The sequence below is a fragment of the Meles meles genome, chromosome 11 (assembly GCF_922984935.1).
Source record: "Meles meles chromosome 11, mMelMel3.1 paternal haplotype, whole genome shotgun sequence".
Lineage (NCBI taxonomy): Eukaryota > Metazoa > Chordata > Mammalia > Carnivora > Mustelidae > Meles > Meles meles.
In genome coordinates this window covers 6,826,698-6,854,205 of record NC_060076.1, presented here as the reverse complement: position 1 = coordinate 6,854,205, position 27,508 = coordinate 6,826,698, and the positions used below count along the sequence as shown (strand labels likewise).

Sequence of the window (27,508 nt, the reverse complement as noted above, 5' to 3'; positions counted from 1 at the left end):
ACAGCAAGGCCTGCACTTCTGGGGGGCTGTAACACCCCACTCCCCCGCGCTCCGCGCCACCCGGCGGAGAAGGGAAGCCGCTCCGCCACCACGTGATACGCCCGCCGGGGGGCCTGCGCGCAGCCCGGCGAGGCCCCGCCTCTCGGGCCGCCGCGCGCCCGTAGCGCGCAAATGTCCCGGGTCGGGCTGGAGAAGGGGAAAGCGGGGGAGGGGAGCGCGGCGCGGGGGGCCGGCCCCGTACGTCGCGGCGTTCCTTCCTCCCGCCTCTCGGCTAGGCCCTGTGTCTCTTCGCCGCGGCTCCGCCCCCTCGTCCCGGCGCTCCAGCCAATGACGGGGCGGCGCGAGCCTCTCCGGCCGGGGGCGGGGCGTGCGCGCGGGGCCTGGCGCGCCTGCGCCCTGCCGCCCGCCCCTCGCCGTGAGGAGGAGGTGGTGGAGGAGGCGGCTCGGGGAGAGCGAGCAGCGAGCTGGACCGCGGAGCGTGAGTGAGGGAGCCGAGCCGCCTGCCCGCCCGCCGCCGCCTCCCCTCCGTAAGCAGGAGCCCGGGCCGGGGCCCGGCACGCCGCCCCAGCCCCTCCCTCGCCGTCAGGCCGCGAGGGCAGCGCGCGCGAGCCAGGGGGAGGGAGAGCGAGCGAGGGAGCGAGCGCCGGGAGGAGGCGGCCGGACCGAGCGAGCGCCCGCGCGTGTGGCGTGAGGGGAAGCCGCTGCCCGCCCCCTTCGCCTTCCCTTCTCTCCCCCTCCCCGCTCCCCCCCCGACCGCGGAGCAGCACCATGTCGGCGCCGGCGGCCAAAGTCAGTAAAAAGGAGCTCAACTCCAACCACGACGGGGCCGACGAGACCTCAGGTGAGGAGCAGGCGAGGCGGGGGCCGGCCCGCGCCGCCATCTTCGCCGCCCGCCCGGCCCGGAGGCCGCCGGCGGGGCCCGGGGCGCGCGGGGGGCGCTGGGCGGACGGGCCGGCGCGCGCCTCGGCGCCCTTTTTTGTGCGCGCGGGGCCGGGGCCAGGGTGGCGCCGCGGCGGCGGACGGCGCTGCGAGGCGGGGGCGCTGCGGCCTGCTCGGCGCGGGCGGAGGAGACCCCCCCTTCCTCTCCCCCCTCCCTCGCTCTCCTCCCCCTCCCTCCCTCCCGAGAAGCCTCTCTTTATTGTGCTCCGCCATGATGCCTCGCTCCCATCAGCCGCCGCCGCCGCCACATGGTGCGGCCGGACGCGGCCCCGCGGCCGGGCCTCCGCGCGGCTCCCCCTTCGCGCCCGGCCTGCGGGCGGCGCCCCCGCACCCGCACCCGGAGGCCGGCCCCGGCGCGGCCCTCCGCCTGGAGCTGGGGCGGGGTGGGGGCGCGGGGAAGCACGCGGCCGGCCGCGCACTGGGCCTGGGCCGCCCGGGAGGATGCTCTCGCCGGCCCCGGGCACACTTCCCACGTGGGGTAGCCACCCCGTCGCGGCAGAGCGCTGTGAAACCTGGCCCGGCGGCCAGCGTGTCGGAGGGGCTTTACAATGGCTCTCAGCAGAGCTCCCAGCCTCGGCCGTAAAGGCTTTCTCGGCAGGGGGGCTGCAAAACCCGGGATGGTTACCGGAAATGAACCGCGCGATCGGGCCCCTTCACGCCCACTTAGCTTTGTAGGTTCTGCAGTCTTCGCCGGACAAAAGGGCACCTCTTCCATAGCACACCCCTTTTCCTCCTCCGCCTTCTGTGGCTCATAGTTCTCAGACTTCATGCTTGCTCCCTCTGAGTGTGCTCCAGAATCGTGTGGGGCCACATCTGAGATAAGCCCGCCTGAAATTGGGTTGGGGGGTGGGGAGAAAGGTCAGGGTGGAAGCCCAAGGTTCCTATTCTAAGAAGGTAAAGTCCAGTGTTTACGATGGTCGGGTAGATTCAAGGGCCTTACCTGTCAGGCGTGTCTGATGTCTTAATTGTAATCGATGCGGAGCGGTATTTTCAACTTTGTGTAAGAAGTGATTCTACCAGTAAGATAGGTGGTGTCCCCATTTTCGTTATGGTCTTGGGTAACTTTCCGTATTGGCGTTAACAGCTGGCGTCATTTCTGTTAGCAGGTATATAATGTGATAAGTAACAGTAAGAATTTTTGAGTAAGGCTTATTCCTTATATTTCATAATAGAAACTTTGGTGACTGGTCTGGTTCTTGGAAGGGAAGTCTTGAAAAAGTGCTGCAGATATTTTGAGTAGCCTAGCAGATTGCATTTGTGAATAGTCTTTTAATTAAAAAGCAATTTGTCAACTACGGGCATGAACACGTGGAGAGCATGCCTTGTAGTAGGCAGTTTGTTTTTTCAAAACTGCTTTATTGATATGTCACATCACAGACTCTGTTGACCTCAGGAAAACTAATTTTATATTTTAACTGGTATTGAGTCCTGTGTATCTTTTTTTTTTTTTTTTTTTTTGCAGAAAAAGAACAGCAAGAAGCAATTGAACATATTGATGAAGTACAAAATGAAATAGACAGGTAAAGTTTTTTGTAGTTTACTTTGCAGAAGTTTTCTGAGATGCCGCATACAGTCTGGTAATCATTCAAACTATGGTCAAATAAATCTGTATCCACTGTCTAAGTGGAGATGGTTATAACTTGGTTGGAAATATTTTGAAAGTTCAGTGTTAATTTCCTGTGAAATACTTGTATGTGGACCAAAAAGTTTTTGAAGAAAGTACATTGACCTCCTTAAGCTTGGGTTTGCTTTCAAAGGCTACAAGTTGTCTGAATTGCAGTGCCTGGACTTCTGCTAGTTCAGCATTATGGCATCAGTGTTGCTCCCACTTGGGTTATAACTTTGTTACTTTACTGGTAACTTTTTTTTTTGTAAACAGTCTGCTTGAAGTTGAAACATTTGAAGTTAGCCTGGTGATAGAGTTGGTGATGTAAATATACAATGTTACCAAAATGCTCAGTTTGGGCACTTTGAGAACTGTTAATTATTGAGAATGTGTGTTGGTGAAGCCCATCAAATTGCCATCTTGGTTTTGACTTGTGTCTCTAACTACAAAAATACAGGTGTTTTGGTTATTATAAATAAGTACTTTGTATTCTTCTGAAGCTAATAAGTAAATATTCTGGAGTTTCAGCAGTTTTCGTTTGTCAGTTACCATCATTGTCAACATGGTTTTTTTCATTTGCTTCAGACTTAATGAACAAGCCAGTGAGGAGATTTTGAAAGTAGAACAGAAATATAACAAACTCCGCCAACCGTTTTTTCAGAAGAGGTCGGAATTGATCGCCAAAATCCCCAATTTCTGGGTAACAACATTTGTCAACCATCCACAAGGTATGTTGTATCAGAACCTTTATTCTAGGGTATGGGATGTCTGTGCTTGTTAGAGTCGAGGGACTTGGCTGGAGAACTTAGTTGAACATGTTGATTTTACAAAGAGATTAAAACACTCGAGAGGGGAGGCTTCCTTTCAGTGCTTTCTCTATTTTAGAGGAGACTGTCTTCTGATTTGAGATTCTCTTTAATTACTTGATAAAAGATAGTGACAGCTCTGACTCTGATCTGTCGGGTTTGCAACTAATGGATTTATGAAAGCAAAGATGCTCCTTTGGAAAATTTTTAAAGTCATCACTTGAACTGTTTGCTAATATTTGTTTAATCCTCATTTGACCTATAATTTGGTCACCTAGTGTCTGCACTGCTTGGGGAGGAGGATGAAGAGGCGCTGCATTATTTGACAAGAGTTGAAGTGACAGAATTTGAAGATATTAAATCAGGTTACAGAATAGATTTTGTAAGTATCAGTAACTCTTCTTATTTGCCAGTGTGGAAATGAATTGGAGCTTTGGTTTGAAGACCTGTTTGTACTGATTTCCAGTTCTCCCATTTTTTATTATAGTATTTTGATGAAAACCCTTACTTCGAAAATAAAGTTCTCTCCAAAGAATTTCATCTGAATGAGAGTGGTGATCCATCTTCAAAGTCCACTGAAATCAAATGGAAATCTGGAAAGGTATTTGAGGAATTGTTGGGTGAAGGTATCATTTTGTGTATTTTGGTTTAGTTAAACCACTTAACCAATACTGCTGCTTTGGTAATGTGTGTGATACAAATCCTTAATATAAAAAAAAGAAAGAAAGAAAGAACAAATCTCTAGTGTGTTAAAGCGGAATACCATGGCTTGGAGCTGTTGTTACAAATTCTAGTGCAAGTCTTTAAAGAAACAGGCTACATTGTTTTGATTTTTATTTCGGTGGTTGAGCTTTTCAAATGGCTTGCTACTTCCCAAGCTGCATTTATGTCTGTATTTAAGTGGTGAACCCATTTAAAATTTTTTTTTTTTTTTAAAGATTTTTATTTATTTATTTGACAGAGAGAGATCACAAGTAGGCAGAGAGGCAGGCAGAGAGAGTGAGAGGGAAGCAGGCTCCCCGCCGAGCAGAGAGCCCGATGCGGGACTCGATCCCAGGACCCTGAGATCATGACCCGAGCCGAAGGCAGCGGCCCAAACCACTGAGCCACCCAGGCGCCCCCCCATTTAAAATTTTTTTAAAAGATTTTATTTATATCAGAGAGGGAGAGGGGGGAAAGGGAGAAGCAGACTCCTTGCTGAGCTGAGAGCCCTATTTGGGTTTCAGTCCAGGATGCTGAGCCACCCAGACGTGCCCTCCCCACTCCCATGTTAAGTTATTATACTGTGTTATGGTAATGGTTGTCAAAGCGGACCTAATTTTGTTAAAAAGCCAATTTCTTTGGTACCTTTTCAGGAAAAGCTTACATAAACGTAACAAGTCTTTGCAGACCTATAATTTGTTTTAGATAGCAAGTGTAAATAACATACAAGTATTGTCCGCACCCTCACCCCGCTTTTGCGTTAAAATCTTAATTTATAGGGAATTTAGGTGTTGGGGAGAACCTGTCTCAAAAGTTCTTCTATCTTCATTTAGGATTTGACGAAACGTTCAAGTCAAACACAGAATAAAGCCAGCAGGAAGAGACAGCATGAGGAACCAGAGAGCTTCTTCACCTGGTTTACTGACCATTCTGATGCAGGCGCAGATGAGTTAGGAGAGGTCATCAAAGATGATATTTGGCCAAATCCATTACAGTACTACTTGGTGAGTTGAGAACGTGCTTTTTTTCAAAGTTGTATTTGTCTCCTTTGTTTGAAAATTAGTTCCTCAGGTAACTCTTGGTTTTTTTAAGGTTCCCGATATGGATGACGAAGAAGGGGAAGGAGAAGAAGATGATGATGATGATGAAGAAGAAGAAGGATTGGAAGACATTGATGAAGAAGGAGATGAGGATGAAGGTGAAGAAGATGAAGATGATGATGAGGGGGAGGAAGGAGAGGTAAAAGAAAATTTGGTTAAGTCCAAAAAACGATCATATCAAAGAATTTACCTTGTTACTTTGTGGGTTTAAATGTATTGTATAATAGAACTGGCCAACTGATTGTGGGAGGATTTGTAGTTGAGATAAGCTATTTTGTTGTCTGGGATGGAAGAATATTGTAATAAGGTATTCGTATTCGTGAATGTAACTATAACTAGTTCTGCCTTTGTGGTTAGTACTCCATCCTGTCCTTCTCTGGCCAGTACTTAATGAAGGTGATATGGATAGTGCAGCTGGTGAAATTCTGAGAAATCTAAGTAACAGATTCGCATGTTTTGGGCAAACATTAAAATTCTCATAGTGTGATTGGGATAGATGGGTTTTTGTTTGTATTATTTGGTGTGAAAGAGGTGAGTGATTTTAGTGAGTGCTGGAAAGTTAACTAATTTATCTGAAACAACATCACTGTGTTTTTCAGTTGAGATTTGATAAAGACTGATTCGTAGGTTTGTAAAATTACGAGTACCGGTAATGTGGCAGTAGGTTCTGTGGAAGTCCGTAAGTGTTTGTGTGAATGTTGAGGAATGATTTTAGAATTAACCCTGAAGATTGACTGTCCACTTTTTTTTTTTTACAGGAGGATGAAGGAGAAGATGACTAATGGAACACTGATGGATTCCAACCTTCCTTTTTTAATTTTCTTCAGTCCCTGGGAGCAAGTTGCCGTCTTTTTTTTTTTTTTTTTCCCCTTTTTCTTTTTCTTTTCTCCTCTCGTGCTCATTCGCCCTGTTTTTTGAAGTCTCCTTTTTCTCTCCCTTTATACCATGGTTCTCAGCTTATTTTGGGGGGAAATACCTTGAGCAGAATATAGTGGGAAAAGAATCTCTACCCCTTTTTGTTCCAAATTCATTTTTGTCCCTTCCTGTCTCAACAAAAACAAAAACTTTATGGAATCAACACCACCGTGCTCTGTGGGAAAAAAGAAAAACCTTCTGCTCCCTTAGCTCTGCTGGAAGCTGGAGGGTGCTAGGCCCCTGTGTAGTAGTGCATAGAATTCTAGCTTTTTTCCTCCTTTCTCTGTATATTGGGCTCAGAGATTACACTGTGTCTCTATGTGAATATGGACAGTTAGCATTTACCAACATGTACCTGTCTACTTTCTCTTGTTTAAAAAAAAGAAAAAAATCCTTAAAAAAATGGGGTTATAGAAGGTCAGCAAAGGGTGGGTTTGAGATGTTTGGGTGGGTTAAGTGGGCATTTTGACAACATGGCTTCTCTTTTGGCATGTTTAATTGTGATGTTTAACGGACATCCTTGCAGTTTAAGATGACACTTTTAAAATAAAACTCTCCTAATGATGACTTGAGCCCTGCCACTCGATGGGAGAATCAGCAGAACTTGTAGGATCTTATTTGGAATTGACATTCTCTATTGTAATTTTGTTCCTGTTTATTTTTAAATTTTCTTTTTGTTTCACTGGAAAGGAAAGATGATGCTCAGTTTTAAACGTTAAAAGTGTACAAGTTGCTTTGTTACAATAAAACTAAATGTGTACACAAAGGATTTGATGCTTTTCTCTCAGAACAGGTGTATTTAATATGATTTTCCAAGTTTGACTTGTATAACGTATTGTCAAACTTTGTCACCCTGACTCCGTATTTTTTGATACACACTTTGCAGGGTGACCTCAGGGCTGTGTGGACTGAGAAAGGGATCTGAATCAATGTATTAATGTCTCCAAAGCCAGGAGACATCGTGGGTACAGTTTGCTGTCAGTTTCTGAAATCTTCCACATCAATCGGGATACCAGATTGCTCAGAACTCAATTCTGATTATGTTTGTGCCCTTGATTTGTGTCTCAAATTGGCATTTTTAAAAATGGGCCTTTATTTACCTGGATGTAATAATAGTGCCTGCTACCACCATCAGACAGACCTGGTGCTCATGCCAAGTTACACACAGGGCAGTTACTGGCGCGTCTTCATTGGTACTATGAAGTGTGGCCAAGAAGACAGACTCTCAGTACGAAGTCCGTATTGGTGGTAAGAAACTCAGGAGTACTTTTGTCTCAAAGTACTAGCTATTTAGCATATAGCTCTCAAGCGAGGCCTGTCTGTGTGAATCCGGGTGAGATGACGGGCTCTGCTCTGCTAAATGCCGTTGTGCGTAGGATACCATTTTGGGAAGCTACCTAATGCATACGCTTTTTAATGCTGTAAATTATAGTAGCTAAAATTAAATGCCACTTAACTTTTTCAGAGATGAATTAATGGACAGCCTGGTCAAATTCAAAGCTTTTTGATGTATAAAACTTTATAAATGGAACTATTCCATCGATAGGCAAAGTGTAATGAAAACCTGTCTAGATGGATAGTATGTAATTTCTGCACAGGTCATGTTTAGTAATACATTACTGTATACCGGTCAGGAATCTTGCTCCAATAAAGGAACATAAAGATTTTTTTTGACTGGGGTCATTCTCCTTGTTTTATAGAGACATGTTAACTTGCTTTTGGATTGAGATAATAAGGAAGTTTTTCCGTGTGACTTGCATTCATAGTGACTGGGGAAGGGGGGAGCTGCTCTTCAAATTGTCCAGTATAGCAGAGAGAGCGTCTATACGAAAGGATAGATATAAAGGTCATGGAAAAGAAACTTCTTTGGAACGTAGTTAATTCCTGAAGGGATTGAGTATTTTCCTATCGAAGTCTCAACATTTAAAGGACTCTTGCCTAGCCAAAAAAAAAAAAAAAAGTAACTCGCTTGAATTACTCATTAAGTAGGCCTGTATTATTTGTTTCTCAAAGTTACAGCTTACTAAAACTGACAAATGGTGAGTTTGGAGCGCTGTCAGGTTATAGATCACAGTTTAATCTTAAAATATTCCTTTACTTTTGAGCAGGTGATTTAAGAAAATAGCTCTTAAAAAAAAAAAAAGAAAATAGCTCTTAAAAGATAATTTCCTCCCTTGGGGCACTTGGGTGGCTCAGTGGGTTAAACCTCTGCCTTTGGCTCTGGTCATGATCTCAGGGTCCTGGGATGGAGCTCCACATAAGGCTCTCTGCTCAGTGGAGAGCCTGCTTTCCCCCTCTCTTCTCTGCCTCTCTGCCTACTTGTGATCTCTTACTCTGTCAAATAAAATCTTTTTTAAAAAGATAATTTCCTCCCAACTTTTGAGACTGCCCCATCCCTGCAAATCTGTGAGATCCTGGGCCGTGAGGCAGGCAGGTGGCAATGTTAGTGTACTAGAAAGCGCTACAGAGTAGCAAGGGCGCTTTTTGCCCCATTGCAAGAGTTCTCTGGCTGGCCCTTAGGCAGGTGTGTATCCGAAAGTGCTAGATGAGTGGCTTAAAACTTCTTTGGTTACAAGGACATTTCAAAAGAAAAAGGGCAGGTGTTGGCTGTTAAGTTACTTTCTTTGGGAAGAGGACATCTTCCAAAGCTGTGCCAGACTGCAAAACTCTGAACTGGGGCACAGAGGATAATGTATCTATCTGGTAATGTATCCTTAGGTTTCATTTCAAACCTGAAGGAATAGTTATTTTAGACCATCTGTGCAGTTGAGGTGGTTTCTCCAAGGATGTTCTGATTGCCGAAAGACAACTGTTCCCTGACTTCTGTGACAGGCCGTGCAGTTTGACCCGGCTCTGGCTCTAGGATGTAGAGTTGTAAATGTCCGCAGAATCCTGCCTGTCTCGTTAGGTTGCCACTGGTTCTACATATGGCCCGTTTCACTTATGCTAGCTGTCAGGTTGCCAAAAGTTAGATTTTTGACTTGATGGATTTGGGGGGCCTTTTGGGCTTCAGAGGATTCCTAGCCAATTGTGTTTCTGAACTAATTTGGTAATTTTTTATCATTACTGCTTTATAACAACTGGTTTCAGGGTTTCACTTGGTTCTAGAACCATAGGTTTAGTTTTTCTGACTTTTCTGTTAGGTTTTGGTATGAAGTTTTTCTGGCCATTTCGAGAATGGAATTCTGTTGCAAAGGGTGAAAACGCTCAGGGTTTCTGAAGACCAAGACAAGTTCTTTAGGAGATAAATGAATAGCCATTCCAATTGTTTAAAGAGGACATCTTACTTTTGGAAAAGCACACCCCCCGCCCACCCCAGCAGTGACCATTCCCTTTTGACCATGTATCTGTGTTCATGAAGACGTTACAAGTGTGATTAGAGCAAGAATAATGAGTGGATGGTGTTGTCAACTTGATTAGTTGGTGACCTTGCGTACTTTTACTACCCAAGAGAGGCAAATCTAAACATAGATGGATTGACGTTTCCAATCCTGGGGAGGTAAAAGTATAGAAAGGAAAACATTTTTAATGTACCCTGCTAGGAAGTTTTACATTTATTTTGGGTTGATTTTTATATAGGTTTAAAAGCCAATTAGCTGGAGAGTTGTTTGTACCATTCACTGTCCACTGGATATTGAATGTGAAGTGAACTTCAATTTTCTCAAGAATTAGTTTCATGAAGTGCCATCAGACAGAATGAAACTATCTGGTCTGACTCCATCAGCCTAGGATTTGGTTTCCTTGTGGGTTTACCCAGCCTGAGGTTCATGGATTCTGCTACTTCTGACCTCCTTTCCTTTATTGACCAGTTAGGCAGTGAAACACACGGCAACGTCGGAAAATCATTTTGAGTTTGTTCACATAATTCAGCTTTCTTGGCTGTAAAAGTAGATAAATGATGGGAGAGAGACACCCGCTGAAAAGAGGAGGTTGGGGCGCCTGGGTGGCTCATTTGTTAAGCATCTGCCTTCAGGTGGTGATCCCAGGGTCCTGGGCTCGAGCCCTGCATCGGGCTCTCTGCTCAGTGGGAAAACCTGCTTCTCCCTCTCCCACTCACCCCTGCTTGTGTTCCCTCTGTCAAATAAATAAAATCTTAAAAAAAAAAAAAAAGAAGAGCTTAGCTTTCCCTCAATCCTATGACCTACAGTCAGGAACGGATAGTCTTTTTTGCTTCTAGATTATCCTTAACATTCAGCTCAGTGCAACTTAATAACAAATTTAAAAGAGCCTACTATGTGCTGTTGTCTAAGCCCTCAGTAACTCTGATGGCGCCCATGTGTAAAAGTGTCTCGACTTGCCTTTATGAAGTGTGGGCATGTCCCCCACTAAAGCGAGTTGCCTTTGCATATGTTGGTGTCATTGGTTAGTTTCCCATTGCAGGACAACCCAGGATTGTCCATGGCTTGTCAGTATCTCCTCCACTCAGCTGGGGAGGTGGAGAGAATGAAGAGGAACTCACATTTTCTTCAGTAAAAGCACGGGCGGGCGCCTATTCCAAGTCAGCAAATCAGCCATTCAATATTTGACCCCGACTCCCAGCCCCTTGGACCAGGCTCCTTCCAGTGACGTCCTAGTCATAGCGCTGGTTAGCACAGGATGGTAGAATTCCCACATAGGCAAGCCACTGCCAGGTGGGTCCCTCCCCACCGGTTGGCTTTCCTGAAATTGGGGGTATTTCCTAAGATGTAAATGTGTCTTCTATTTGGATGGGTTCTTTAGGGCAAGGGAAGAATGGTGGCTCTGGTTGACCCAGAAAGCTCCACTTTGGTTGAGTGGTGGGGGGCCTGAGAGATGCTTGGTTTTATTTATTTTTTAAGATTTTATTTATTCTTTAGAGAGAGAGCACAAGCAGGGGGAGAGGCAGAAGCAGACTCCCCTCTGAGCAGAGAGCCCAGCGTGGGGCTGGATCCCAGAACCCTGTGGTCATGACGGTCGTGACGGTCATGACGGGAGCCCAAGGCAAATGCTTAACCATCTGAGCCACCGGGGTGCCCGACATGTTTGGTATCTTCACCTGTCATTTGTAATGTGGCGTGATTTGGGTGAAGCTTTCCTTTTTTGAGACGCATACATTCTTCGAGTAGTGACTCTACACAGGGCCACGACTTCGTGGGGCGAAGAGACGATGAGAAACTTTCGGGGTGGGAAGCAGGTGGTGGCGGGGCTCGGAGGAACCGGCTGAGCCTGCGGGGACCCGGCGGGCCGCACAGCAGGTCCCGCGGCCGGCAGGCGGCGCTATCGCCGCCCCGCCGCCCCGCCGCCCCTCAGGGCAGCTAGAGAACCCCGGCCCGGGAAATGTCCCTTCCTGCCCTTCTGTCCCGGGGCGGGGGTCCGCGTCACACCGAGCGGGAACCGCGGCCTCAGGAAAGGGACGCTGGGGCCCAAGGTCCGCGGGCCGTGGGAGCCGGGGAGGCGCGGGGGCCCCGGGTTGGGGAGTAGGGCCCCGGGCGCTGACCTCTCGCGCCGAGAGGCGGCGCTGATCCCGGGTCCCGCGAGCGCCAGCGGACTTCGGGAGGGGGCGCCCGATCCCGCGGCTCCCGTCCGCTTCCCGGGAAGTTTCAAGTTTGAAAGTCCTGGCGGAGGGGCCGGGGCTTCCGGAACGGCAGTGGTCGAGAGGAGGGGCCGTGCGGCCGGAGCGGCGCCATGGAGGAGGGGGCGCCGCGGCAGGTGAACCGCGCCGGGAGAGGCCTGGCTGCGGGCGCGGGCCGAGGGGCGCGGGAAGTCTCTTGCACGCCGCGGGCGCCCCGAGCTCCGGCCGCGGCCCCGAGACCCGACCCCCAGCCCCTGCCCGGTCCGTTCTCAGCCCCGGCCCCGGGCTTCGCTACACCTCGCAGGGCAGAGCTGAGCATGGGGGTGAGTCGTTCAGGTCCCCCGAGAACGTCCCTAAATCACCCCCAAGTGACTCAGAGCCTCCGGTCAGGCCAGCGCATGAGCACGTCCGAATCCGTAGCCAGGGCCACCGGGATGGGCCCCAAAGTTTCCTAAAATCCGTTCTTCCCCGTGGGACCGTAAGACCATGGGAATCTGTCTGGAAAGCAAAGGGGGGCCGTGGGGGCACACTGGGACCAGCCCTGGGGGGAGAGGAAGGTGTGCGCGCGCAGGGGGAAGAGGCGCGGCGAGGGGCCGATCTCTGCGCACTCGTGGGGGTGCTCCCCAGATCACAAAGGCATGTGGGGATTGGACTCGAGAATGGGGGGTTCTGGCCCAACACCTGGGAGGGAACCTTGCGTCCATAGAGAGTTCTAGTCCAAATGGCGCGGGCGGGACAGGGGCGGTGGGGGGCGCACCCGCAGTAGGGGCTGGGGGACGCCGCAGCCGCAGCCGCAGCTGTGTGTTTGTGTGTCAGTGGGCGCCCAGTCGGGGAGGTCCACCCAGAGCAAATGGGGTGGGGTCCCAGCTGGAGAGCTGAGAGGCCGCCTGTGTCCTTGGCAGGATGCCAGGGCAGACAGGACCATGGGGAATGCCACGGGTAAAGTGTCCCCCACAAGACTGCTCAAGAACCCCCGCCCAGTGTCTTAGGCAGCCTTAAGCACTCCCTCCGCTCCCTCCCACCCCTTCCTCCGGAGGTCCCTCAGCCTGTTTCAGTCGTGGCTTGTACACATTTTCCTATTTCCTGTGAACCTCCGCCCAACAGCGGCAGCTGGGTGACTCAGGACCCCGGTGGCCGGGCCCCCGGCTCCATGGGATCTTTGTTTGCTCAGGCCTTTGGCTCTGGCCCTCTGGCCTAGGGCCCTCAAAGGATTTCCTGAGTCCCGCCCCTGCCCTCTGACAGTCAGGCCAGCAGGCCAGCGGGAGGCCTGAGGTCGGGTGGGGGGTGTCCCTGAGTCTGGGGTGGCACCCCTAGCCCTGGGCGCAAGAGATGGAGACCCGAGAGGTAAGGTGGAGGCCCCAAAGGAATCCGTGGGGGAGTGGGGGGCATCGTGGGTCACCCTGGGCTGAGGTCAGCTTTGGCACTGCTTGGTTGGAAATGTTGGCGTCTGAAAAGGAGCCTTTCCTCTTCCTTGCTCCCACCTGGGGTGAAGTGTGAGAAAGCTTCTACTTCGTCCTAGTAGCGGAGCTGGGAATGGCCTCCGGAGCCCTCCTCCGCCCCTCTCTGTGCCTCTGCTTTGCTACCTGCCGGAACATTCCTGGCTCCTACTCAGGCCTCTGGCTGCCCTCTGTGTGTGACCTTGGGTGGTTCCCTAGCCTCCTTTCTGGCCCCAGATCTCAGCTGGAATTGCAGCCTTAGAGAGGGCAGCCCGACGGGTTGGTGGGCAGAGGGTGGCCTCCCCTTCTTGGTGCTGTGACCTCGGGCAAGTTACTCAGCCCCTCTGTGTCTCAGCTTCCCCATCTGTAAAATGGGGATAACAACTATACCTACCTCATGGGGTGGTTGTGAGGATTCGCAAATCAATGTCTGCAAAGCTCGGAACAGACCCTGACACCATGGACTGTTGTCTCTTAAACAACCCAGGGGTCCAGGGCACTGACCGGGCCCCCGCTCCCCGGGCAGTTGAAAATGCATGTATAACTTTTGACTCCCCCAGAACTTAACTCCTAATAGCCTACTGGCGACCGGAAGCCTTACCAGTAACATCAACAGTTGACGAACACCTATAAGGTGCATCACGTACACCCTGCACCGTATTCTTAAAATAACGGAGCTAGAAAAAGAGGAAATGTTATTAGGAAAATCGTAAGGAAGAGAAAGCTCTGGGCTGTCTGTATCGAAAACATTTACAGCTCTGGGCTGTATGTATCGAAAACAATTTGCTTGTAAGTGGACCGCGCGGTTGATCGCGCGGTTCAAACCCGTGTCGTTCAAGAGCTGACTGCCCGCAGGGCGAATTTGTCCCTTCCCTTCCTCTCTTGTAGCAGAGGGCGGGAGCACGGGTAGGGGGCCCAGCTCCAGGGTTCGCATCTGGCCCGGGGATACTAGCTGGAAGGCCGGAGATGCCTCCCGAGATCGGGGGCTCCATCCGGGCTGCCGGATGGCACCAGGCACTCCTCCGTTTGGGGGGGACCCGCGGCCGCCGGTGGCTGGGATGGGAGGGGGCGTTACCGCTCTGCCATTCCGCAGCCTGGAGCCGACCAGCGGCCCCCTGAGGATGAGAAAGAGGTGATCCGCCGGGCCATCCAGAAGGAGCTGAAAATCAAGGAGGGTGTAGAGAACCTGCGGAGGGTGGCCACGGACCGCCGCCACCTGGGCCACGTGCAGCAGCTCCTGCGCTCCTCCAACCGCCGCCTGGAGCAGCTGCACGGAGAGCTGAGGGCGCTGCACGCGCGCATCGTGCTGCCGGACCCCGGGCCGGGCCTGGCCGGTGAGCGCGGAGTCAGACCCTCGGGGGCGGGGGGAGGGGGGTGCTGCACCCACCCAGCTCCTTGACCTCGGCCCTGGCCCTTCTCAGAGCCTCCTCTGGTGTCGCCCTGGCCAGGAGGGCTGGGGAGGGGTGGAGAGAGTGAGGCCCCAGGGCAGGGGGCTCTGGGTCTGGGTCAGGGCTTAACGGCCCTGCGCGCTGTGCACAGAGCCTGTGGCCCCGGGCCCGCCGCCCCCCGCGGAGCAGCCCAGGGCTCGGCAGCTAGAGGCTCTCCGGAGGCAGCTACAGGTGGAGCTGAAGGTGAAACAGGGGGCGGAGAACATGACGCGCACGTGTGCCTCTGGCACGCCCAAGGTAAGGCTCCTGGGGTCTGGGGGGGGGGGGTGTGTGTGTGTGGCTCTCAGATTGTTAGGGGAGGGGCTGCCCCAGCCCCTATTCTGAGAGGGAATGGAGCCGGGCCAGTGACATTCTAAGGGAGACACGGTCTTAGCCATTAGTCTGATGGGGGAGGCATAGCCCTCAAATCTCAGCTCGGTGGGGCAGGCGCAGCTTGAAGTCCTAATCTAACAGAGGAGGCCCAACTCCGTCTAATGAGGAAACCCCAGGCCATGTTCCCGGTGTAGGAGGGAAGGCCCAATCCTGGCCCCGACTCCTAGTGGGGAGCCCGGTCCTGAGGTGATGGGAGAAGCTTGACCCCAGCTCTTGTCTGATGGAGGAGGCCTCCATCTGATGGAGGAGGTTCTGCCCCAGACCGAGGCTAACACGGGAGGCTTGGCTTCAGCTTTGGTCTGACAGGGGAGGCCCCGGGCTGGCCCTGGATCAGCAGGGGCATATGTCATGACCCTACAGGAGAGGAAGCTCCTGGCAGCGGCCCAGCAGATGCTGCGGGACAGCCAGCTGAAGGTGGCCCTGCTGAGGATGAAGATCAGCAGCCTGGAGGCCAGTGGGGCCCCGGAACCAGGTGAGGCTTGGAGAGGCGCGGCTGGGCAGGGCTGAGCGGGGCATGGGCCTGAGGGCTGACCCCCTCCTCCCAGGTCCCGAGCTGCTGGCTGCAGAGCTGAGACACCGGCTGCGCGTTGAGGCCGCTGTGGCCGAGGGTGCCAAGAATGTGGTGAAGCTGCTGGGTGGCCGGCGAACGCACGACCGGAAGGCGCTGGCCGAGGTCAGACCGGGGTGCCCTCCCTTCGTGACCGCTCCTCTCTGAGTGTCTGCTTGTCCCCACGCCACCCTCTGCACTGTGGTCGGGCTGTGCGGGGCAGCAGTGAGGAAACCGGACACAGGTTCTGTCTGGCCTTCATTGCTGGCAGGTGGCCTGAGCCCCTGGTCCTGGCCGCCGTGTTCATGGGCCTGTCCGCCCTGTCTGTTTCTGCTCCGCAGGCTCAGGCCCAGCTCCAGGAGTCCTCCCAGAAGCTGGACCTCCTGCGGCTGGCCTTGGAACAGCTGCTGGAGGGACTTCCTCCCGCTCATCCCCTGCGTGGCCGAGTGGCGCGGGAGCTGCGGACCGCTGTGTCTGGGAAGCCCCAGCCCTCGGGGGTGCTTGTGAAGCCCACCGCCGTGACAGGTAGCCAGGAGTCCCTCCCACATCAGGGCTCCCCTTTTCTTCCAGCAAGTGCCCTGAAACACGGAAGGGGTAGAGCTCTGGAGAAAGAGTTTCAATCCGGGTCCCACGACCCCCTAGCTGCGCGAGCTTGGGCAGTGGACTTCTGCTCTCTGGACCCTGAGGTTTTGGTTTTGGTTTTGTTTTTTTTCAAGATTTTATTTATTTATTTGACAGAGAGAGAGATCGTAAGTAGGCAGAGAGGCAGGCAGAGAGAGAGAAACAGGCTCCCCGCTCAGCAGAGAGCCCGATGCGGGACTCGATCCCAAGACCCTGAGACCATGACCTGAGCTGAAGTCAGAGGCTTAACCCACTGAGCCACCCAGGTGCCCCTGGACCCTCGGTTTATGCTTCTCTGTCAAACGGGGATGACAGCTCCTACTTCATGGGGCTGCTGTGAAAGTCAGTGAGCTGTCGCGAGGGGAGCGCTAGGCACAGCGTGAGCATTGTCCGCACACGATTGGCGAAGCCGTTATTTACGTGAGTAACCGTGACAGTGGTTAAAGCGCCCGTGTCCGGGGAGCTCACAGCCCTGGCGGCCCTGGTGTCCAGTCCTGGGCAGTTTGGACTACTAGAAAGTTGTTTTTTTTTATCCCTGAGCTGGATTTGTCTGAATTGTAGTGAATTCTAATCAACAAATAATCTAAGCATGCTGACTTTGGAAACTCTGAACTTCCTACCCATGACACAGGGCCAGCCAGAGAGCCCAGTACCTTCCCTGCTCAGAGCTGGTTCAGGCTTAGACCACATCCCATTGTGAACAGAGCTGAGAAGGGGAAGTACAGGGGCTGCGTGGGCTCCCTCATCTGGCTTTGGGAATTCAAGGAATGCTTCCTGGAGGAGGTGGTATCTACACTTAGCCTTGAAGGACTTCTGGGAATTGGCCAAGTAGACGAGATGGGCAAGGCAGGGCAGGGCATGGCTTGTTAAAAGGCCTAGAATTCATCTGGGTGCTTGGGGCCACCTTACATCCTGTCTCCTGGCTAAGCCCTCCCCCCCACCCGCTGCTTAAGGTGGGCAAGATCTGGGTTCAGCCATCTTGGGGAGACCTGGGTGTGGCAGAGGGAGAAGGACACTTCACGGTGTTCCCCGCACTGTCCCCACAGGGACGCTGGAGGTCCGCCTCCTGGGCTGTGAGCGGCTGCTGACAGCTGTGCCTGGACGGTCCCCAGCGGCCGCGCTGGCCGGGAGCCCCTCCCAGGGCTGGCTCCGGGGCAGGGCCAAGCCGCAGCGTGGTGGAGGAGACCTGGCCAGTGAGTAGGGGGCCTCAGGGAGCTGGGGACAGCAGACAACCTCCACTCCTCGCCTGCCCTGAGCTCCCTGTCCGGCCCTGCAGGTGAGGTGCTGGCCGTGCTGAAGGTGGACAATCGTGTCGTGGGCCAGACTGGCTGGGGGCCGGTGGCCAAGCAGTCCTGGGACCAGACCTTTATTGTCCCCCTGGAGCGGGTGAGCCGTGGGGGGCAGGCAGGTGTGACCTCAGGCCATGGGGCAGAAGGCCAGCCAAGTAGGGGGCACATGCCATGCCCCGTTCCTCAACCTGGCCTCCCCGACGTAGGCCCGGGAGCTGGAGATCGGGGTGCGCTGGCGGGACTGGCGGCAGCTGTGCGGCGTGGCCTTCCTGCGGCTGGAGGACTTCCTGGACAATGCCCGTCACGAGCTCTCCCTCAGTCTGGTGCCCCAGGGACTGCTCTTTGCCGAGGTGCCCTCTACCCTGCCCTCTGACCTGACTAGAAGGGCCTTCGAAACTAGGTGACCCATTAGAGTGGGAATTGGGGCTAATCCAGGAACGAAGGATTCCCAGCCCCTGTCTGAGGACTGCAGGGGAGTCTAGAGGCCTGCCTCTTGGTCCTGACTGCCTGGCCTCACGTGCGACCCTGGACAAGTGCCTCTCTTCTCTGGACCTCAGTTTCCCCACTGGTACCCATGCAGACATTGAATCCCTCTCTCTGGGCCCCTCTGGCTCTTGCATCACTGATATTGGGGGCTCAGGCTAGGATCCTGGAGATCAGGGAGGTACCCTGGTGGCAGGTGGGATGGGAGAAGACCGGTCTCCAGCCCTGCCCTCTGCCCTCTGTCCCTGCAGGTGACTTTCTGTGACCCCGTCATTGAGAGGAGGCCCCGGCTGCAGAGGCAGAAACGCATTTTCTCCAAACGCCGAGGTGTGGACGGGGACAGGGCTGTGCATTTAGGGGGCAGGGCAGGGGCCGTTGGGGACCCTGGGCTGAGCCGCCCTTTTGTCCCAGGTCAGGACTTCCTGAGGGCTTCGCAGATGAACCTCAGCATGGCGGCCTGGGGACGCTTGGTCATGAGCCTGCTGCCTCCCTGCAGCTCCCCAAGCACGATCAGCCCCCCCAAAGCGTGCCCCGAAACCCCGACCACACCCCGGGCTGACCCTGCCTCGCCCAGGTGAGGAGCCGCCCCACCCCGGGGACCTGCTTCTCCGCTGCATCCACCTCTCTCCAGGTGCAACTGCTGTCTTCTGTACCCGTCACTCCCCCTCCGACCCTCCATCTGTCTGTCTCTGGCGTTGCTGTGTGTCTGTCCCCACGGCTCTTCCATCGGCCTGTGCCCCGCCACGTGTCTGCTCTCTCCACGTAGTCATTTCCCAGCCACGAAGAGCCCCTTGGGAGAAGAGACAAGCCCCCCGCCCAAGCCCCCACGCCTCTACCTGCCCCAGGAGCCGACCCCCGAGGAGATCCCGGTGAGGGGGTGCTGGTGGCCCGGGGGGGGGGGGCTGCTGGGTTAGGGTGGTGGGGCTGGAGGGAAAGAGGGTGGGAAGCCCGGCTCTGTTTGAGCCGCTCTGCCCTCACAGCGCACCAAACGTCCCCACATGGAGCCCAGGACACGTCTCGGACCGCCGCCTCCTGCCTCAGCCACCAGGTACCCCCACTGGGCTCACTTTTATGCTTAAGACATTTACCTACTCACTTGGGATGTCCATTCAGATACCATCTGATGCCCCTTGCTGTCAGGTTCTTACTCACTAAAGCCATATTACTGAGCTCCAGCTGCATTCCAGACTCTAGGACACCACTGTCCCTGGAACCCCCACTCCCACTCCCAGGCTGTCCAGCCTCATTGGTGGGGACAGCCCAGGACTGGACATGGAGGGTTTGAAGCAGCTCTTCATGGAGGCCCAGCTCTTGTCCTGTGCCCTCTGTCTTGCAGGAGAGCCCCCCGGCTTCAGGACTTCCGCTGCTTGGCCGTGCTGGGCCGGGGACACTTTGGGAAGGTAATGGGCCGAGGAGGGGACCGTGGGAGGAGGTGAGCAGGCCCCAGCACCTGAGCTGGGAGGACGCTGTGATCCATGGGGCCGTGGGTAGGGGAAGCAAAGGCTGCCCTGTGCTGTCCACCTGGAGCCTGAGCTCTCTCTGGTCCCCAGGTCCTCCTGGTCCAGTTCAAGGGCACGGGGAAATATTACGCGATCAAAGCGCTCAAGAAGCAGGAGGTGCTGAGCCGGGATGAGATGGAGAGGTGTGTAGTCAGGCCCGTGGGCGTCCGGCCCTGGAGGGGATCCTGGATGGCTGGCCTGGGCCGGGGGCACCAGAAGGCGCTGAGTGCTCCTGGGGCCAGCCAGTCCTGGCTTCTCTTTCTAGCACCCACAGCAGTTAACTGGGTGCCCTTGGGCGGGTCCTGCCTTCTCTTGGCCTGATATTTAGAAACCATCATTCTACCACCTGACACTTGGAAGCTCCAGAGGGCCAGGGCTCAGTCAGCAGGGGTCTTCCTTCCCTCCAAACACCCCCTCCCCCCATCACAGCCTGTATTGCGAGAAACGCATCCTGGAGGCCGTGGGCCGCACGGGGCACCCCTTCCTGCTCTCCCTCCTTGCCTGCTTCCAGACCTCCAGCCACGCCTGCTTCGTGACCGAGTTTGCAGCTGGTGGCGACCTCATGATGCAGATCCACGAGGATGTCTTCCCTGAGCCTCAGGCCCGGTGGGTGCCCACCCCTCTTGTCTGCCTCTCTCAGCAAGCCTTTCCTGGTGGCCTCTGCCCCGCTCCCTTCACCCTGCTTCCCCCAGGGTGCCCAGCAGCAGAACAGCATGGAGTCAGGGAAGCCTTCGTTCAAACCCTGGTTGTCGCTCTCGTCAGCTATCACAGCACCTCTGACCTTGGGCCTCAGTTTATGGAGCTGTGAATGGGGCCCATGAGAACTAGGTCATAGGCTTGTTGGGTAGATGAACCCAATGTTTATAAAGTGTGGAGCACCGGAACCTGTGACTAGTGAGGGAATGGCAACTGGAGTTATTTCTGTTTTCTTTTTTTCTTAAAGATTTTATTTATTTATCAGAGTGAGAGAGAGAGAGAGCACAAGTAGGGGAAGCAGCAGGCAGAGGGAGAGGGAGAGGCAGCTCCCCGCTGGGCAGGGAGCCCGACTCGGGGCTCGATCCCAGGATCCCAAGATCATGACCTGAGCTGAAGGCAGACGCTCAACCGACTGAGCCACCCAGGCGCCCCTGGAGTTATTTCTTGAGTAGCAGAGTGCTGGTTCTGGGGTTCGGGTCTGCCACTAGCTGTGTGACCCCAGGGGCATCCCTGATCTGAGTCTCAGATCTTCCTTTGAAAAACAGATATGATGAGTATCAGCGGAGCATGGCTGGGAGGATGTGGGAGAGTAAGGCGTGAGGACATGTGGTATCATTCCTGGCACGATCTCAGAGCCCAGGAAGGATAGGCTGTCAGCGGGCAGCAAGCTTGGGGCCACTGTCTGGAGAAGCACCCACTCTCCCCGCCCCCTCCCCCTGGCATCTGACTCTGGCTGAGACATTCAGGGCTGCCCGGGTTGGGGCCATCCTGGGGTCTCCCCGCCCTCCCCATCACAGTCCTGGGCCTGAACTCCCTCCGCCACCCCCCACCATGCCACTCACAGGTTCTACCTGGCCTGTGTGGTCCTCGGGCTGCAGTTCTTACATGAGAAGAAGATCATTTACAGGTAACTTGCCGCAAAGGTGCTGGGGGCAGGGGGTGAAGGAGCAGCCACTGCCCTCCTCTTGCGATGCTCCAGGGCCCCTTTGATCTGCCCCCCTTACCCTTAGGGACCTGAAGTTGGATAACCTTCTGCTGGATGCCCAGGGTTTCCTGAAGATCGCAGACTTTGGGCTGTGTAAGGAAGGTGGGTCCCTGCTGCCCAGCATTCCCTGTCCTCCAGCGCTGCTCACCCAGCCCAGGCCAGCGGGGTTGTGGCCCCCCCATCCCCACCCCGGCCCTCATTCCAGGGACCAGCTGGACACACCGGGTTTTCCTTCCCAGCCTGCCCTCAGCCAGAGGGAGAGGGCACCAGGTTCTCCTTTTCCTTCGTGACCTTGGCATAGGAACTTGACTGAGGCTCTGCTTTCTCCTGTCTGATGGCGTAAAAACTGCTCCCCTTCCTGGGGTATGGGGCAGGGCTTGGCATGGGTCTCGGTACCTGGGGTCATGTTGATTCTCGCGCCCACTGGGGCTGTGTGGATGAGACGTGTCGGGCCGGCACCAGTGTGGATGCTGGTTTGCAGGGATCGGCTTTGGGGACCGGACGAGCACGTTCTGCGGCACCCCGGAGTTCCTGGCCCCGGAGGTGCTGACCCAGGAGGCCTACACACGGGCCGTGGACTGGTGGGGGTTGGGTGTGCTGCTCTATGAGATGCTGGTGGGTGAGGTGAGCACTGGACCTGGGCTACCGGGGCTGCTAGGTGGAAGCGGGGAGGGTGTGTGTGTGTGTGCACGCGCGCGCTTAGGCACCCTGGTGAGCCCCCGTTCCCTCTAGTGCCCATTCCCCGGAGACACGGAAGAGGAGGTGTTTGACTGCATCGTCAACGCGGATGCCCCATATCCCCGCTTTCTGTCGGTGCAAGGACTCGAGCTCATTCAGAAGGTGATCACCGCAGGGGGCTGGGCAGGGCTGGGCTGGACAGCGGCCACGGCTCATGGCTGCCCGTCACTACCCATTCTCTTGGGGGCCCCACGGCCCAGCTCACTTGGGGAACGTGGGCAGGTGGGCAGTGCCTGGGGCCAAGTGCCCCCCCCGTGAGCCCCTGTCTTCTGGCCCAGCTCCTGCAGAAGTGCCCGGAGCAGCGCCTGGGGGCAGGTGAGCAGGACGCGGAGGAGATCAAAACCCAGCCCTTCTTCAGGGTGAGTGGTGCCGGGTGCCGGGTGCCGGGTGCCTGGCACAGGGGGAGCCATGGTGTGGCCGCGGGGGCCGATGTCCGTCATCTCAGGCAGCTCTCCCCTTGCCCCCCCAGACCACTGACTGGCAGGCCCTGCTCGCCCGCACCGTCCGGCCGCCGTTCCTGCCCACACTTTGTGGCCCTACAGACCTGCGCTACTTCGAGGGCGAGTTCACGGGGCTGCCGCCGGCCCTGACCCCGCCTGACCCCCGCTGCCCCCTGACCGCCCGCCAGCAGGCTGCCTTCCGGGACTTCGACTTTGTGTCTGAGAGATTCCTGGGGCCCTGAGGGCCTCTCGGGTGCATCCTCCCTATCTCCCCAGCTGCGTGCCCTGCCCTGGAGGCCTGGGCCTCCCTGGGTTATTTGTGGGTCTTGGGCCTGGAGGTGCAGCCGTGAGGCTGCTATGGGGGGCTTTCCGCTCCTTGCCACCACCACCTCCCCCCACCCAGGAGACCTGGACCAGAAAGGGCAGCACAGCAAAGAGCAGTTGGTTTTTTTAATACTTGACTTGCTTTATAGATTATTAAATTTAGAAAACTGTGCACTGGCGGCATCTGGCGTGGGGGGCAGGGTGGAGGTCTCCGAAGCCCAGGTCTCTGGTGCCTGAGCCCCCCCCGCCATGTCCTCTGCCTCCCGTTCTTCCTTTACAGGGCAGACCTGCCCACTGACGCAGGTTCTGTCGTTCAGCTCTGCTCTGAGGCCTCGGAGGAGCGGGCAGGAGCAAAAGGACTTCAGGGCCCTCTGAGGGCCGACCCCAGCGGGCGGCATCCCCTCTGGTTTTCAGGCACAAGGTGGTAGCCTTGCCTCCAGTGACCCTAAACAGCCTGGCTTCTGCCTTCCTCCTCCTCCTCCTCTCCCTCGGCCCAGAGGGTCTCCCAGGTCCCTGAGGGCCATCCGCAGAAGAAGTGGGCCAGGTTGCGGGTCAGGCCGCGGTCGAAGGGGTTGCTGGGGCGCTGGCGGAGATAGGCAATGCGGTGCGAGGAGATGAACTCCCAGGTGGTAGTGTTGCCGGCCACCAGGTAGAGGTGCGAGGCGAGGAGCAGGCTGGCCACCAAGGAGAGGAGGGAGAGCAGCAGGAAGGTGGCAAACAGCAGCCCGCTGGAGCGCAGCCACAGCCCCCAAGGCTGGAAGAAATGGAGGCCAGACCTGCAGGGCAGGAGACAGAGGGGGAGTGAGGCTGGGGGAGGGCAGGGGTACCCCAGGGAGCCCCGGTGGGCACGCTGCTTGGGAGGCGGTCCAAGGGCACGGAGAGGGAGTCCCGTCTCTCCCCCCACCTTGCAGACGGACGCTGCGGCCCTCCCCGCCCGACTGTAGCCAGGGCAGTAGTGGAACCCACCAGGCCAGGTAGAGGCCCCACAGAAGCACCACCAGCTGCAGCGCCAAGTAGGCCACGAAGAGCGGGTGGTTGCGCTCCCCCACGCAGTTCTCCATCCAGGGGCAGTGGTGGTCATAGCGGCGCACGCAGCGCCGGCACTCGCGGCAGTGCCGGGCCCGCAGGGGCTGCTGTGGGCAGGGAGGGAGGCAGGCTCAAGGCCAGCTCCCCTCTGGGCCCAAGACGGAGGGGAGTGATGAGGTCAGGAGGCTGGGGCCTCCATCGGGGAGGCCTTCCTGGAGAGGGGAGGCCAAGGCACAGGGGGCAGGAGGTCAGGGAGTCTCCACCTTGCCCCCACGCCCTCCCGTGGAGGTCCCTGGTCACCCACCAGCACCAGGCAGTATCTGCAGCGCCGAAGGGGGATGGCTTGAGGAACCATGGCCGTCTGCTCCTCCTTCACCTCCTCCTGAAAGTGGGAGAGGGGTATAAGATCGGTCCCCTTGGGAGGCAGATGGTACTTGTGGACATTTCCCTTGGGGGCTAGCTTAGCTCCGGGTCTGTGCAGGTGGGGGCCCATCCCCTGTGTCTTGGAGGGGGTCTGGAGGGGCAGAATGCTCTGGTCTGAGCGAAGCGAAGCTGTGTGACCTCTACCAGTTGTTTTCCCTCGCTGGGCCTTGGCGATTTCCTCTTTGTGGGATGGGGTTCTAGGGCTGCCAAGAGCTTCACGGAGGCACCCCCAGCAGAGCCGCTCTGCACAGATCCTGGCATGAGACCGTTACAGAGACCTCGCGTGTCCTGTTGTGAGGAGAGAAGGTTCAGGCCCTCAGGGGCCCCCTGGTTACCTGGAGCTGGGGCTGGACATTCACATATCCCGGGTCCATGAGCGACACAGCCAGGTAGAGCAGCAGGGAACCCAGCACCAGGAGCAGGAAGGTAAGGGGCAGGAGCAGCTCCCCTTGCTCCTCCCACTGCCGCAGAGCTGGAGAGGCCAGAGGAGGAGAGTGAGGCGGAGGCCCGAGCTGAACAGGAGAAGGCTGTATGTTGGGGTGTAGTTGAAGGTGGGGAGTCTGTCCCTGGCTGAACAAAAGCCTGGAGATGGGGTTTAATAAGCGGTCAAGCCTGCAAGTGTTGCCACTGCATAGGGTACAGGAGGGAGAAGTCTGGGCTCAGGGGGGTAAAAAAAGGCAGTTCATCTGCCTTTTATCTGGAAGGCGAAGGGCAGTAGGGAGCCATGGAAGCTTATAGGGTCAGAACTGTTTCTGAAAACCCTCCTGCTGGAGAAAAGATGGATGGGGGAGCAGGAGGAAGCCTGGAGGCAGAGAGCTTATCCAGGAGGGAGAGGAGGGTAGCCAGACAAGGGCACTGACAGGAAGAGTGCAGACAAAAGGACAGATAAGGGAGAAGGGGGCGAAGGGGTCAGACTTGACTAGATGTGTGGGAGAGGGAGGAGGGGTCCCTGCCTTCGGCTCCATGATGGGGAGACCAGCCAGGTCTGATATGCCCATGAGATAGAGACAGAGGAGGGGCTGGCCAGGGAGGGTCCAACTCATGGGGGTGAATGAGGATTTTGGGGGGAGCAGGGGTGAGGAGTGAGGCGCATGAGACAGATGACAGTGTGTGGACGGCTCAGGGGTCCCTTGGTTGTGAAAAGGAGCAGAGAAGGAAAGGTGGGTTGGGGGGCTCCTTTTTGATGGGGAGACTGAGCACGTTTTTAGGCTTAAGGGCGAGGACCATGGAGGAGGCTTGAGAAGGTCTTGGGAGGAAAGTGACAACAGCCCCAGTCCAGGGGCTGAGGCTGGAGCAAGGAAGCCGGAGTGGGGCTACCCTAGCTGGCAGGGAGGGAGGGTGAGAACCAGGGAAGCAGCCTGGCGGGTAAAGAGGGGAAGGACGTTAGCGGGGTTAGGGACCTCAGGGCAAGAAGTGAGGGGCGGGCCACTCCCTTCGGTGTCTTCTCGCCCCACAGCGTGGGGAGCCTGGACTTAGGCAGCTAGTGGCCACGGAAATGGGTGGGGTGCCAGTCCTCGATCTACTTGATCCTCGGAATCTTACGGAGGGACGGCTGGGAGTCAGTTCCTGGGAAGGACCGGGTGGGTCCCGGGATCAGGGGAGATGGGGGCTCAGGTCGGACGTCAGATCTGGAGGGGACCGGATGGGTCCCGGGATGCACAGGGCATCTGGCAGGGATCAGGAAGATGCTGGGATTAATTAGGGATCATCTGGGTATAGGCAGAAGGCAGGTGGCTCTTGGAACGATAGATGGGGAAGGGGCTCAGGAGCTAGCGGAAATGGGGTGAATCCCAGGATTTCTGGGGCTTCAGCAGGAGACGCAGTGAGACCCAAACGTCTGGGGAACCACACGGGATTGGGTGGGTCCGGGGTCGCGCGGGGTCCGGCTCACCGGTATCGTGCAGGAAGAGCACCAGCGTGATCCCCCAGGTCAGCACAGTGTGCCCGGTCCGCACCAGGACCCCTGCGCTGAGGAGCGCCCATGGCGCCATCTCCTCCGCCCGGGGCCCCACCCGGAAGAAGCGCCCGGAGGGGCGGGCCCTTCGAGGGAGAGGGGCCGCGGCCACCCGGGGATTGGTGGATCTTGGAGGTAGGTGGGGCCTTATTGGGCCGGGGAGGCTGTCTATTGGATGGCAGCTGCGGCCGCGTAGGCCCTCGAGCCAACAGGTGCCTGAAGAGGCTGAGGGCGGGGCCGGCGCGCGCGCAGCTGGTAACCGCCCCCCACCCCAGCCCCAGCCCCCACCAGCCAGGTAACTTTCGGAAGCCGAGGAGCAGGCGCGAGTCTCGACCCCGCCCCCTTGGGCTCCCACCCAGCCCTCCCCAACCCCACGGCCTCGCGCATGCGTACAGTTCTCCGGGCGCTTTCATGTCCAAGGTGTTTGGTGTGACACGTGCTGGTTTCTAGGGTGTGATGCCTGAGGTCTCTAGGGGGGCAGGACTCGCCCTCGGATGCTCCGTGGTGACACCCTTACCTCCTCGCTATTCATTTTTAGATACTGCGAACAGGATGAGAGCAAAGTGGTCGTCCCGGGTGCAGATCCTGGGTACGAGGGGCTCAAGTGGAGGCAGAGTCGGAAATACCAGCACTGCCCCTTGCTATCTGTGTGAGCTCCGGCAAGTTATTGAACCACTCTGAGCTCTGTTTTCTGTCTATATAGTGAAGACCGACGATACCACCCCCCTGACAGGGTGGTTGCGAGGATTAAATAATGCAAGGACAGTGTCTAGTACGGGACTGTCATCTCCCCCGCTGTAAGTCAACACCTCACCCTGCCCGAAGGACTTGCCCAACCTGAGGCTTCCGGATATTCTAAAATGAAACCTCATCGTTATTCACTGTTCACACTCCTTTAACTGTGTCCCCAGGGCACTCCCCATTCAGCTCTGCCTTTCCACCCACACTTCCCACTGATACCAACATCCACCTTCTTCGTCCAACAGACTGGCCCTATCGGCTCCTCCAGTACGCTCTTCTGGCATCTGTTTTGTCAGCTCAGCATCCCCTTTTCTGCTGGGGAACTGACTCTTCCCCATCCCATGTGGCTCTGGAGAACTCCGTCCCTCACTCTACCAGGTGGCAGGAGACAAGATGTGGTCATGTGACTCTACAGGGCCAAACCTGGGTCCCTATATCAATGTCTCCAGTGATTGGTCCTAGGTTCTGGACATGTGACTCAGCAGAGCCAATCAGAACAGTCTATAAGAGTACCATATAGGGGCGCCTGGGTGGCTCAGTGGGTTAAAGCCTCTGCTCAGGTCATGATCCCAGGGTCCTGGAATAGAGACCTGCATTGGGCTCTCTGCTCAGCAGGGAGTCTGCTTCCCCCCCTCTCTCTGCCTGCCTCTATGCCTTCTTGTGATCTCTTTCTCTGTCAAATAAATAAATAAATAAATAAATAAATAAAATAAAGGTGTATCTTTATTAAAAAAAAAAAAAAAGAGTACCGTATAAATGTTGAGAGAGAAAGGGGCGTTCTCTCGGATCTCAAGCATAAGGAATAGGATGTAAGGGCAACTGGCCGCTGTCTTTACACTACAAGGAGGGAGACTGTGCCAGGAGAGAATGAAGCCAACTTATAGAGTC

At 55.7% G+C, this 27,508-nt stretch overlaps 3 protein-coding genes across 8 annotated transcripts; 2 read left to right on the top strand and 1 right to left on the bottom strand.

The window, feature by feature from the left end:
• The first annotated feature begins 376 nt into the window (after positions 1–376).
• Positions 377–7,735, top strand: SET (SET nuclear proto-oncogene). The gene is made up of 8 exons (XM_046021963.1): positions 377–841; positions 2,402–2,459; positions 3,131–3,273; positions 3,630–3,733; positions 3,839–3,952; positions 4,887–5,057; positions 5,146–5,292; positions 5,912–7,735. The coding sequence occupies exons 1-8, from the start codon at positions 769–771 to the stop codon at positions 5,933–5,935; spliced, it is 834 nt and encodes a 277-aa protein (XP_045877919.1). The 5' UTR covers positions 377–768; the 3' UTR covers positions 5,936–7,735.
• Positions 7,736–11,431: 3,696 nt separating this feature from the next.
• PKN3 (protein kinase N3) lies at positions 11,432–22,648 on the top strand. 2 transcript variants are annotated; one of them, XM_046023296.1, is made up of 22 exons: positions 11,432–11,921; positions 14,128–14,368; positions 14,574–14,719; positions 15,215–15,326; positions 15,400–15,527; positions 15,743–15,926; positions 17,069–17,215; positions 17,299–17,408; positions 17,518–17,661; positions 18,046–18,121; positions 18,206–18,368; positions 18,561–18,663; positions 18,775–18,842; positions 19,131–19,194; positions 19,345–19,436; positions 19,723–19,899; positions 20,834–20,896; positions 21,000–21,076; positions 21,456–21,598; positions 21,707–21,814; positions 21,991–22,071; positions 22,182–22,648. In XM_046023296.1, the coding sequence occupies exons 1-22, from the start codon at positions 11,712–11,714 to the stop codon at positions 22,392–22,394; spliced, it is 2,850 nt and encodes a 949-aa protein (XP_045879252.1). In that variant the 5' UTR covers positions 11,432–11,711; the 3' UTR covers positions 22,395–22,648. The 2 variants fall into 2 exon arrangements, with proteins under 2 accessions (XP_045879252.1, XP_045879253.1); XM_046023297.1 differs by lacking the exon at positions 11,432–11,921 and adding an exon at positions 11,958–12,942.
• Positions 22,588–25,945, bottom strand: ZDHHC12 (zinc finger DHHC-type palmitoyltransferase 12). 5 transcript variants are annotated; one of them, XM_046023299.1, is made up of 5 exons: positions 25,817–25,945; positions 24,261–24,397; positions 23,807–23,884; positions 23,443–23,650; positions 22,588–23,252 (listed from the first exon to the last, which is right to left on the bottom strand). In XM_046023299.1, the coding sequence occupies exons 1-5, from the start codon at positions 25,914–25,916 to the stop codon at positions 23,029–23,031; spliced, it is 747 nt and encodes a 248-aa protein (XP_045879255.1). In that variant the 5' UTR covers positions 25,917–25,945; the 3' UTR covers positions 22,588–23,028. The 5 variants fall into 5 exon arrangements, with proteins under 5 accessions (XP_045879255.1, XP_045879254.1, XP_045879258.1 ...); XM_046023298.1 differs by having other exon boundaries at positions 23,443–23,609; XM_046023302.1 differs by having other exon boundaries at positions 22,588–23,230; positions 23,443–23,609.
• Between the last annotated feature and the right edge of the window lie 1,563 nt (positions 25,946–27,508).

Excerpts from the sequence above, each read along its gene's own strand:
- SET (XM_046021963.1), top strand. The coding sequence starts at position 769 with ATGTCGGCGCCGGCGGCCAAAGTCAGTAAAAAGGAGCTCAACTCCAAC. Across the intron at positions 3,274-3,629 it reads ATTTGTCAACCATCCACAAG|TGTCTGCACTGCTTGGGGAG; the intron begins GTATGTTGTATC and ends TTGGTCACCTAG. Across the intron at positions 3,734-3,838 it reads CAGGTTACAGAATAGATTTT|TATTTTGATGAAAACCCTTA; the intron begins GTAAGTATCAGT and ends TTTTTATTATAG.
- PKN3 (XM_046023296.1), top strand. The coding sequence starts at position 11,712 with ATGGAGGAGGGGGCGCCGCGGCAGGTGAACCGCGCCGGGAGAGGCCTG. Across the intron at positions 17,409-17,517 it reads TTATTGTCCCCCTGGAGCGG|GCCCGGGAGCTGGAGATCGG; the intron begins GTGAGCCGTGGG and ends TCCCCGACGTAG. Across the intron at positions 17,662-18,045 it reads AGGGACTGCTCTTTGCCGAG|GTGACTTTCTGTGACCCCGT; the intron begins GTGCCCTCTACC and ends CTGTCCCTGCAG.
- ZDHHC12 (XM_046023298.1), bottom strand. The coding sequence starts at position 25,916 with ATGGCGCCATGGGCGCTCCTCAGCGCAGGGGTCCTGGTGCGGACCGGG. Across the intron at positions 23,885-24,260 it reads ATGTCCAGCCCCAGCTCCAG|GAGGAGGTGAAGGAGGAGCA; the intron begins GTAACCAGGGGG and ends TCCCACTTTCAG. Across the intron at positions 23,253-23,442 it reads TGGGGCCTCTACCTGGCCTG|GTCTGGCCTCCATTTCTTCC; the intron begins GTGGGTTCCACT and ends CCTGCCCTGCAG.